The sequence below is a fragment of the Acomys russatus genome, chromosome 13 (assembly GCF_903995435.1).
Source record: "Acomys russatus chromosome 13, mAcoRus1.1, whole genome shotgun sequence".
NCBI classification, from domain to species: domain Eukaryota; kingdom Metazoa; phylum Chordata; class Mammalia; order Rodentia; family Muridae; genus Acomys; species Acomys russatus.
In genome coordinates this window covers 60,956,311-60,968,442 of record NC_067149.1, presented here as the reverse complement: position 1 = coordinate 60,968,442, position 12,132 = coordinate 60,956,311, and the positions used below count along the sequence as shown (strand labels likewise).

The window sequence follows — 12,132 nt, the reverse complement described above, 5'->3', positions numbered from 1 at the left end:
GCACTTAACACCAGAAACAAAACCAGGAGAAAGGTCTTCAACTATCTTCAAAAGAAATGTTATGCGACTGCAACTGGATACAGAAATGCTTCTACTAATCTCCAGACCCGCTGTTCATTCTTGTTATTGCTTTACTATCTCTTAATATGGTGTTGGAAATACCTTTTGTGGGCATAGTGACATGGTTCAGTGATCAAAGCATTCCCTGTACAAGTGTGAGAACTTGGATCAGGAGCCTTGTCAAGATGGACAGCTTAGCACGTTTCTGTAAATTCTAGTCCTTCTACAGCAAAACAGGAGTGAGTGGGGGTAGGGGTTGGGGGAGACGAGAGAACTCCAAGAGCTTTGGGGCCAACTAAGCTGGGCTACTTCACCAACAACAAGCATCCAAACAAAATAGAGGGAAAAGACTGACACCAGAATATGTCCTCTGACCCCTATGCATACATGCACGTGAGCACACACACACACACACACACACACACACACACACACACACACACACACACGTACACAAGACACTCACACAAGTACAAACACATACTCACACACATGCTCACACACAGTCATGTACACACAGACATATATACTCACACACATGCACACAATACACAAATGCATGCACACATATTACACACACATACTCACATGCTCTCATACACACTACATAGGCATACTCACATACACGCACACACACGCACACACCTCCACCTTTTTACCATTGTGTGATTTGTTTAAAGGCAAAGAATTGGTAACATTAAGTTCATTTTCATCTTATTTGTGTTTCTAGCTTTCCCATCTTGACTTCTTTTCTGGGATTCTAAGCATGGCCTCTATATTCTCTTAGCTACCACCAGGCTCTTTGAAGAGGATGCGAAATGTAGCTAATAATTAAACAATTACCAGCATAAAAAAGACAGCAATGGAAATATTGCGCAGAACTCTAGAAACCTAAGTTGCATCATCTCTCTGAATCCTGTTTCCTCATTTGTAACATTTGATTAATCAATTTCAAAATTATTTCAACTATAAGCATAATAAATCCTTCAATTTTTCCTTATAAAAAGTTATGTCCCTTTCAGTGGGAATTATTCTAGCGCTACCACCTGTTTTCAATAAGTAATGCAGGTCTTAGGATATTATAAATGTGCCTATCAGGGCCAGACATGGCAGTGCAACCCTTTAATCCCACTATGTCATAGGTAGAGGAAGGCAGACCTCTGTGAGTTCAAGATGAGCCTGGTCTACTACAAAGCAAGTTCTAGGACAGCTGGTGCTCCATGGTAAGACCTTGTCTCAAGAAGCAAGCAAATAAAACAAAAAATGGCAAAATGACAAATATCAAAACCCAAGTATCTAAAATGGTAAGACATTTGCTGGAATTTCAAGGATGCATAGTATCTGTGAGAACACACTCACATACTGCAGCATAAGTAAATATTCCTTCAGATTCTCAATTCACCTAACCTTCTCTGAACAGTCCTGTTTGATTCAACGTCTCTTCATGAGGCCTCATGAAGTAACGGGATATGACAGACTTGGTAAAAACAGATTCAAACTGTGACCCTAACATAAAATAGCTAATTTATTAGGTTTGCGACTTTCAATATGTTATTTAATCTCTCCAAATTGCTACTGTTTCTGTGTCAATAAAATGGAAAAACAGATACTTGTTTTGCAAAGTCTGGAAGTTGAATAAAATAATTTTCACTAGGCACTAGGTAGATGGTCAAAAGCCATTCTTTCTACATTTGCAACTTGCCCCATCCAAATTATGCCCCAGTGACTTAGTATTTCTAACAAGATCTATGTGTCAATATAGTCTCTTGCCAATTTTAGATGTTTAGAATATTGCCTATTATAACTTATTATATTGGATTTACTAATGCAACAACCTAGGAGCCATCTTGTGTCTTGATTCTTCCCAACAAATGTTTTAGGCCCACAAAGGCTTAAGTGAATTTAAGGTGAGACTTAGCCAAAAATAAATTGACAAAAAAGCATGTTATTTTTATAAAAATATGGATATGCAAACACAAATATGCACAAACTCGTCCAGACACACTTATATCCATGTGAACATGTACAGGTTTTAATACAGTGGCAGAATACCTCTGTTTATTGACAGGTTGACTCCCTTATGGCAGCAGCAAATGACAACTGTCCTTCAGTAAGCATCTTGTATGACTGTTTACTTAGAAAAGCTCACATATTCATAGAAGAAAACTGAAAAATGAGAAGGAAACTCCAGTCTTCACTATTCTAAGATGAAATAGTATTTTACTCTACAGCCGGCCATGATTTTCTTATGTATATGTGACAACTTATGAATAACTTTCCGTAGTGTACTATTATTTAAACAGATTTTCAAAAGTAGTAATGGGAATCCCCCACATGATGTTAAGTTCCTGTCATCTCAGCACTGGGGAAAGTGGAGGCAGGAAGATCCAGTTACTTGAAAACCTGGGGTACATGGTGGGAATCTTGTCTAAAATTATTATTATTAGTAGTAGAGGTAATAGTAATAGTAGTAGTTGTAGTTGTAGTCATTGTCCATCATCATTGTCATCGTTGTAGGAGTAGGAACAGAAATAAATCGTGAGGTTGGGAGGAGCTTGAGAGGTAAGGATGCATCTGTGCATCTGCCTGGGGGTTAAAGAACTGAGTGTCGTGAATATGATGCAAATATGCAAAATAAATTAATAAAATCCTACGACAAACAATATAACAAGGAAGGTTCTTAACGTGTGATATTTGAACTCTTTCAGTAAATCTCCATTACATATCTTTTGTTTGCCATTAAAATGTCTTGTAAGGTTATTCTAAGCTATTTTACATTCAGTGTTTTTTTCAAGTACTAAGTCAGCATTGTGTAAGCAGATGCTTTTGTTGTTTCTATAGTACATTCTGGATCCACTGACCCTAAGCAGACAAATATTCAATTCTTTGTCAGAATGAGTTCACAGGAGTGTAATTAGTTAGGCAAAGAATACAACAATTTGGAAGGATAGGGTAAATATTGACCAAATGATCTTCATAAAAGCTATACCCATTATTCTCACGCCAAATTTACTCGTGATTTCACATTTGCGCTAACACTGGGCCTTATTATTTAGAAAAACATTCTTGTCACCTTCAGAGATGAAAGATGCTACCTGATTATAATTTTTAATTGGTGTTTATATGCTGACTTGTAGCCCTTTGGAGTTTCCTCCTCTGGGAAACTGTTTATGCCCTCTGTCCATTTTTCTACTGGGGCAGGCTTCCATTTTTTATCTACGTTCTGCACTGAAAATGAAAGCATCACTCAAGTGCTAAACTCAGCCTAAATCCCATTATGAAACAAAGTAATTGAAGGTGGTTAATGCTATTTACAAATCATAGATCAGTTTTATTTCATCATGGAAATAAAAAGTTACATTCACAATTAAGTCTGTCTGCTCGGTAGAACTCAGTCAAGTAAGACAAACACTCCTAAATTTTGACTCTAAAAACTGCTCACATTCTTATGGCTGCAAAATGCTATTCCAACCTCATTACAAAAGCACCTAATACATTTCTGTGTTCACTTCATTTATTACCTGCCGTAAAGGGGCTGCATATCTTTAGCACTGGTTATGCACAATTAGCACTTGGTGATTGTCTTGTCACTGTGGCCCTTACAAGACAGACTTCCTGAGTGCGGGAAGTCAGCTCATCTTCATCCGTCAAGCAGAGCACACAGATGTGGTCACCCTGAATACAGAAGGGTTTCAAGATAGGAGATGCTCCTCTTCCACTGATGTTTGCATCAGAGATGCGTCCAGTGTGGCTGCCTCCTGGAAAAGCCTATGCAAAGCTTTGTCCCAACACCCATCTTCCCCAGAGAAACAGGAAAGAGGTTATTCATGGACATTTTCCCTTAAGAAAACTTAATTAACACTTCAAATTATGGAATTATCATTGAGTATTTGTATTTGTTTTATTTAAGTATGTGTTTACTGTGTGGATTTATTTATCCTTAGAGTCCCGGGGATTGAAGTTCACATGTTCTTTCTTGACAGGAACTGTACCATTAAACTGTGCTCATAGCACACCCCTCTCTTAAAAAAAAAAAAAAAAAAAAAAAAACTGAAACAAGGAACACTCAAGTTTCCAGTTTAGCTATGAAATCCCTCTGTAGCTCATGCAAGTCTTGAATTTAGGATCCTTCTGCCTCAGCCCCCTGAGTAGTAGGCATGACAGGGCTTTCCTGCTTGACCCATATAAAATGCCAGGCAAGCAGTTTCACACCTGTAATCCTGGGGCTGGAAAACAAGGGATCAAAGAGCCATGGAGCTGTCCGGCTTGCCAGCGTAGCTGCATGTGTTAACTCCAGATTCAGTGGGGGACTATTTTACAAGTAGAGATGGACTGGCAAGATGGCTGAGTGCCTAAAGACCCTTGAGAGTCTGAGTATGATCCCTGAAATCCACATTGTAGACTGAGAGAACTGACTCCCTCAAGTTGTACTCTGACCTCCACGCATGGCACGGCAGGTGTTTGCACATCACCTGACCCCAAAAAAGAAAAAAAAAAATATTTAAAAAAAAAAAAAAGGGCTCCCAATTTTTGCTCCATGAAATTGAAAGAACATTCCAGACATTTTTTGATAATGATAATAACAACATCAAATAAGAAAAAGAGTCCTGGAGGACACCGCACAGAAGAACCTAATGAACTTGGCTAGAAATGTGCTGAGGGAAGAGATTGATGTTTTTCACATTCACCTCTGGGCTCCATGCACGTTTGTGCATAAGTACACAAACATGTGCACACACATGAATTAGTATGTGTGCATATGAGCATGTGCACATACATGAATATGCACATGCACATAGTTAAAAATCTAAGATCCTGTATTTAAACTATACAGACCTCTCTTTGAAAAAGAAGGAAATTGGGGCAAAATCATTCTGAAACTTATTTTATGATAATTTAATTTTCATTTGGAATAGAAAAGAAAATCTCTACAGTAGGTTAATTTCTTAAATACTGAAAAGTTCTTCCACAGAAAATTAAATGATGACCTTGGAACAAAAGAAAAAAGAAACAATCTGCATGTTTGTAGTGAAATCTCTTCCAATATGTAAAAAATCTCCCCCAATATTTCTTTTTATTTTCTTTGTGATATTTATTTTAAAACATATTACACATGTTAATTTTCTGGTATGTGTGCATGTGTGTATGACAGTGCATGTTCAGAGGTCAGAGGAGAGCCCGTGGGAGTCGGTTCTCTCCTTCTTCCACCCCGTGGGCCCCGAGAATCAAACTCAGGTTGGCAGACTTGGCAGCAACACACTGGCCCCCAGAGCAGAGTCTCTGGCTCAGTGCTTACTTTTCTATTTTAAGGACTGAAACAATGCTAGACCCTATGGAAGCTGAGGGGAATAAAATCTTGTTTCTTGAAGAACTCAATGAGTTCAGCACTCTGGGGGAGACAGGACATGAGAGACTCACAGAAGAGTCTAGTGAACTTGGGTACATCTTGGGTACATCTACGTTTTTTGCAGGTTCAGGGATGCACCTTGGGACTGAGGTGTTGAATTTTCGGAAGGGAGTCCCCAGGGTCCTGGCTGGGCCAAGGACAGGGACTCAGTTGGTAAAAGACTTGCCAGCTGTGCACATGCCAGGAGGCCATGTATTCCAGCTCCAAAAGTATCACAACAAAACAAAACAGCAAACACCAGTATGGCGACGAGTGCTTGTAATCCCAGAGCTGTGAAGGTGGACATAGGCAGATTGCTGGGGTTCACTGGACAGTCAGTTCAGCCAAACTGGGGGAGTCCTGGGTCTCACTGAGACTGTGTCAAAAAAAAAAAAATAGATGGCTGGCATGAGAAGAATGACACTGGAAGTTGACGTTGCCCTCCAGACCCACAAACATTCATGTGCACCTGCGTGAGCAACATCCCACACACACACACACACACACACACACACACACACACACACACAGACAAGAGGGGAGGGAAGGAGAGAGAGAGACAGACAGACAGACAGACAGACAGACAGACAGAGAAATGTTGGAATATACTAGTTTGAAATCGCAAATATAAATTTGTAATTCTTAAGATTTATTCTTTGTCTCCTTAGTTTTACTATGCTAATATATATTCCTACGGTAATCTCACATTTAATACCCAGAATGACCATTATGTAAGTGATACCTTTAGCCTCTGAGGTAGACAAACGAACCGATGGGCAGAAAACAATTTTTTGTTTATTGCTTTTATTTTTCTCCGATTATAATTACATCATTCTCCCTTTCCTTTTTTTCCCTTCCTCCAATTCTTGCCATATATATTCTTCCTTGTTTTTTTTTACATTCTCTTTTTTCATTTGTTGACATATTTATAATTAAATACACATATCAATATTGTATGTTGATGTATATCAATATTACAGATCATATATGTATATATATTATATAAACACATACAAACATGAACTGAACAACAGACATGGAGTTGGGGAAAGCCCAAGAGGCCTCAACCAGACACAAAGAACTACAAGTAACTAAAGAATGCTTGGACCAAGAGAAACAGTCTTCCCCTGGGAAGAGCGCACTAGTTATTTGGTTATCCAACGCCAAAGGTCAGCCCTGAAAACACGTACAAACGACAGTATACAGACACCGAGGATATGCAGAAAAACTGAAGCATTCTGCCCAAAATAGTAAATGGTCAACTCGAGACTTTAGCCCAGCAAATCAGGCTTTTACTCTCTGAAGCAAACCAATTTCACAAGAGTATTTTGTTTTCTGACTAAGAATATATATAAGTCTAAACAGATCCTGCGGGGCTGAGGTAAAGTTGACTTTGAATAATTTATAGCAGGACTCAGGATATGGATAGCATTCTTTGGTGCTGAGGGGATTGTAAGGAGTGAGATACGCAATGACAATTTGGCTGTCAATGGGGAAAAGACAGGAAATTTGTTCCTGAGTTTAGGGACGGGGTAAATGCCTCTTGCTGAATACGGCAATACAGAGTGCTCCATCCTTTAGTGGCTATGAATGCTAAGCGGGAAAGAAGAGATGTTGGGAATATATATACCATATTTCATCTTTTTAAGCTGTTATAAAAGCAGAAATTGGTTATAATTGGACATCATTGACCTTAGAGAAATAAAGCAACTAAGTTAACAGTCTCACTTCTTTAAATGCATATTACAAATAGAAGTATCTTAAAGCAGGGTTTGATAACCTACTCTAACTAAAGGGCTTGGGTGTTTGAGGAGGTGGTAACGTGACACCAAGAAAGGTGAAAATATTGAAAATACATCATATGGAATTTTCAAAGAATTAATAAAAGTTATAAAAGGGAAAACTGCTCTAAGTGCCCTATCACAGAACAAAAGTTTACTAATTACAGCTCATTCTTATGGCTTCTCAGAACTCAAAAGCTGTATAAAGTCAGTTAGACTCATCTTCAGCTGCATTCCTAATTTCAACACATGAATATTCGATTAGTTAATCACCGAATTGGCATCTTTTCTTCCTCTTTAATAGTTTCTGAATGCGGATAAAACTAATAGGGTTGAGTTGACCATAGCACAAGCAATTAGGACTACACTACAAGGAAGGTGAATATGTTTGCACGAGTTTTAGGCAGACCTCCTAATGTACTTAGAGCATTCTTCAGCGATCACTATGTTCAAAATGATTTTTCTACTAATGTTGTCTCTCATAAAGAGCAGGTTATATGATGTTGGAAATCAGCTTTTCCTTTCAAATTTAGTTAGTGCTTTTTTTTGTTAAGCATTGAAAACTTGCATTGTCATTTATCTAATTTCTTCATTTCTGAATATTTGAGAGAGAGAGAGAGAGGGAGAAAGGAAAGTGTAGTTTGTATGTGTTCATGAGCATTGTGTGTGGAAGATAGATGTTCACGAGAGTGCATGTGGAGGCCTGAGACTGACAGTGTCTTCTATAGTCATATTCTCCCGACTATATTTTTTCAGACAGAGTCTCTCACTGAACCTTAAACCCACCATCAGTTCAGTAAAAAACAACCGACCAGCAAGCTGCCAGGATGCTCCTGTGTCTGCCTCCCCAGCTCTGAGTTTCCAAGCAAACATAGGTATGCCAGGCTGTTTAGGTGTATGCTAGAGATTGGATTCAGATCTTCATTCTTGTGTGGCAAGCACTTTGCCATCTCCCCAGCCCCTATATGGGGTAATGATGACCTTTACTGAAGAACAGCCTCAGTCTTCTGACCACAGATGCCAGCACTGCATATACTGTTTTATGAGTTAGTGATGACTGTGACACTTTTCTTTACCGCTACAGATAGATTTAAATGTACATTAAAAAAATATATATATATTTCCCCAGTTGTTAAGATATTAGCTAGGAAACATTTCAGAAAGTAATACTTTAATATTTTGATGTATATTCTCTCATTTTTTAAATATTTCATCATTTTCTCTCTATGGCTGTCTGTACTTGTCAATGAGATGTGTCATACACATCTCATCAAAAGGTCGCTAGGCTGATGGAAACTGAACAAGGGCATACAGTAATTAGAAGGCTGTGAGTCTTAGTGCTGGTTCATTCCTGTAACAGCAGCATTCGGGAGGCTGAGGCACGGCCTCGTGATGGCTGTGAGGTTGAGGCCACTGTGGGCTTCCAAGTCAATTGCAGGAGAGCCGAAGCTGAAGGAAGGTGAAATAATAGGCCAGAAATTGACATAATTCAGTTCACCATAGGCACTCAGGCTGTGGAGACCCAGATAGGCATTTGGCATTTGGGTGGGAGCCTGGGGTATACTGACTTAATAGATTGGATCAGAGAAACAAGTCTGATTATGTTGCCTATACGCTTAGGCAGGCCTATACTCTATAGAAGGTGATGTTTTTTTTTTTTAATTTTTAAAAATATATTTTATTAATTTATTCTTGTTACATCTCAATGGTTATCCCATCCCTTTTATCCTCCCATTCCTCCCTCCCTCCCATTTTCCCCTTATTCCCCTCCCCTATGACTGTTCCTGAGGCGGATTACCTCCCCCTGTATATGCTCATAGGGTATCAAGTCTCTTCTTGGCAACCTGCTGTCCTTCCTCTGAGTGCCACCAGGCCTCTGCATCCAGGGGATGTGGTCAAATATGGTGCACCAGAGTTCAGAGTTCATGTGAAAGTCAGTTCCCACTCTCCACTCAACTGTGGAGAATGTCCTGTCCATTGGCTAGATCTGGGTAGGGGTCCTGCTCAAACTATGGCACCAGTCAAGGACAATACGTGAAGGTGGTAGTTTTCTGTGCATTCTAAACATTGCCATCCAGATTTGGTTTCTATTTCTCATTAAAACCCTACAGACAGAAGTAACTAATAACACTGAATGATTGGAAGGCTGAAGCTTCATGTTCTTTGCTCCCAGGGGAAGGCTGGAATCTGGATCCTATCCATTGCACTTTGCTTTTCTGCTTTCCCTGTACTTTTCATGGTGACCTCCCTGTAGTTGGATACTGTGTCCTCATCTCTCTTACAGAGAACTCAAGTGGGGAAAAGTGGCATGCACCTGTACCTGCATCGGGTATGTGACAGGAGCAGAGCATGAAGCCAGCTGCCCAGGACAGCTGCCTCCATGTTTCACTCACTGTAACAACCCTGACCACATACCAAAGAAAACGCTCTAACTTAAAGGACCCTGAGCTAAGAATGGGACAGGATGGGGTGACAGATTCCCATCTCTACATGTGATGGCTAATAGAATTTGAATCTCTGATAAGAAATTAAACACAAGTTAAAGACAATGAACAACACTGAAAACTATCTCCAGATCAATTGATAAACTCAATAACAGCAAAAAGACAAGAGTGATTTGTTGAATGCATTTATTTTGATATAGCATTTTATTATTAATAAGCTGAAATTAATTTCAACAGTAATATAAACTGATTGCCTTGAAGACTACTTAAATATGTCTTAAATTCTGTTTTACTTAATTTTCCATAAAACATAAAAGTCAAATTCATGCTTCTAAGGGTTATCCAAATAAAAGAATATTTCCATTTATTCAGTATGTTTTCATGATCACAATAATTACGTAAACTGATTTATTAAACAATGCTATTTAAATGCAATATTTAAGACATACAGGCTAAAACTAACAAGAAAGGAAAAACATACTCTAAGTCCCAAACTTAAATGCATGTGCCTTGTCCAGTAGGTGCAAACAAATCCCAGATTTCAGGACCAACGCTGAGCATCTATTTTAAACCAGCAGCAGCAGCAGGCAGTAATCCCAGGGAAAAAGCAAATTCCACAAATAAACAGACCAATTTTCCTTTAAGAGGAGAGCTAATTCTTTTCAATCTACTTTTTTTTATTACACTATTTTCTCCTCTATCTACTTAGCTAGTATAAGGATAAATTTCCAAAGCTGCCTGGATAGAAAATAAATAGATTCTCTGTTTGTCTAGAATTCCAATCTTTGCAAATGTAAATCAGTCCAAGTGCCCCTCATTTAAACCTTCAACTTTACAGAGCATTAAAGGGTGGCTTCCCCTACACAATTTAATTCATCCACTAAGATTTCTGCCAGAGCATCATTCCAAATTGCCTATCTGATAAAGAATGACTACCGACAAAGGTCATAGAGGTCAACCTGTACAATTACAAAAAGTTGCTCTCAGTCAACTCTACGAAACACTGCTGTTTGAAGGTTAAATTGTTACAATTAAATATATATGCAGATCTCCCCAGCTACTTCATTGTTAAATGTACTGGAAACTGCACGAGCATTTATTTCTGACCTTAATTGTGTCCGTAGTGTCACCCACTGGGAAACTATATAAAAAGAGCACTTATTGAAAGCATTACAGTCTTGCACTTTAAACAATGCTTCATAAACTAAAATGCATAATTAGCTGCTGGGAGCTGGTTTTATTTATCACATCAATATTGAGAAGTTCCTCCAGGTTTCTCTGTTTGGATTAAGGGGGAGCACTCAGGAAGTGACGTCTATTTCATAGCTGGGGAATTTTTCACAGAGGAATATAGCTCAGGCTTACCCTTGCACCTTTCTCTGGACACCAGGCACTTTCAAATTGCTAAACTTCAGCCACGTTTTATTATGTGACTGCCAACAGAGTTGAAGAGAGCCTCAAATAGAAAATGTTAGAGTGGGCAATTTCCAAATTCTTTTGGATCACTGTAGTGCCTTTTGTGGTTTTTGTATTAAGTGGACAAAGAATCAGTAAAAAACTCATTCATGTTCGTGACCAGTAAGAATTGATATCATTTTTAATTTTACTTTACTTAGGGTGTATATGTGGCAAGAATCTTCTCCTTGACAATGTGGTAAGGAAAAGAAAACAGGAGAGTGGAGGGAAGAAGGAACACCATTGTGTTTCCTCGCTGATCCTCCAATATTTCTATGTGAAAGTGCATTTTAAATGTTGTGTGCAAGTGTTAATAGGTGAAATAAAAACAATTTTAACTTGTACAATGAAAGCAATTTCCTAAGACCGTCTTTTAGATTTGAGTAGTCTTGACACGCCTTGTTCTTTTTCCCTTTCAGATTTTGTGTCGGAGACAAGTTTTTCTTAAAGAACAATATGATCCTCTGCCAGACAGACTACGAGGAAGGCCTAATGAAAGAAGGTTATGCACCCCAGGTCCGCTGATCCATCAACGTCAGCCCCGGCAACACAAAGCACTACATCCTTTTATCTTTTTTGCTCACGTGTACATAAGAATTGACACAGGAACCTACTAAATAGGGTAGTTAGAGGACAGCAGGATGACCCCATGGAAGAGAAGGCGGACTGCATCTGTATGTAGTGAAATTGCCCAAGTTCAAGAGTTGAATGTTCATTATTAAAGAAAGAAAACTAATGTATATATTGCTGAATTTTTTTTTTTTTTTTTTTTTTTTTTTTTTTTTTTTTTTTTTTTGCTTGCTATTCGTTTTTGTGTCATTTGGCATGAGATGTTTATTTTGGACTATTGTATATAATGTATTGTAATAACTGAAGCACAAAGGTAATACAGTTTTATTGTGTTACTATTTGTGTTTTGTTTGCTTCTTTGTATTGTTGCATTTAGTACAATCAGTGTTTAAACTTACTGTATATTTATGCTTTCTGTGTCTACCAGCTATTTTCA

General features: G+C 38.5%; 1 protein-coding gene across 6 annotated transcripts in view; it reads left to right on the top strand.

Annotated features, from left to right (window-relative positions):
• The window catches only part of Lmo3 (LIM domain only 3), a 62,374-nt gene extending 50,488 nt beyond the window's left edge, over positions 1-11,886 (top strand). For all 6 annotated transcript variants that reach the window (XM_051155523.1, XM_051155522.1, XM_051155521.1 and 3 more), the window contains one exon: positions 11,546-11,886. In XM_051155523.1, coding sequence (XP_051011480.1) covers positions 11,546-11,651 — 106 coding nt within the window. In that variant the 3' untranslated portion in view covers positions 11,652-11,886. The remainder of the gene's footprint in view (positions 1-11,545) is intronic.
• The last annotated feature ends 246 nt before the right edge of the window (positions 11,887-12,132 follow it).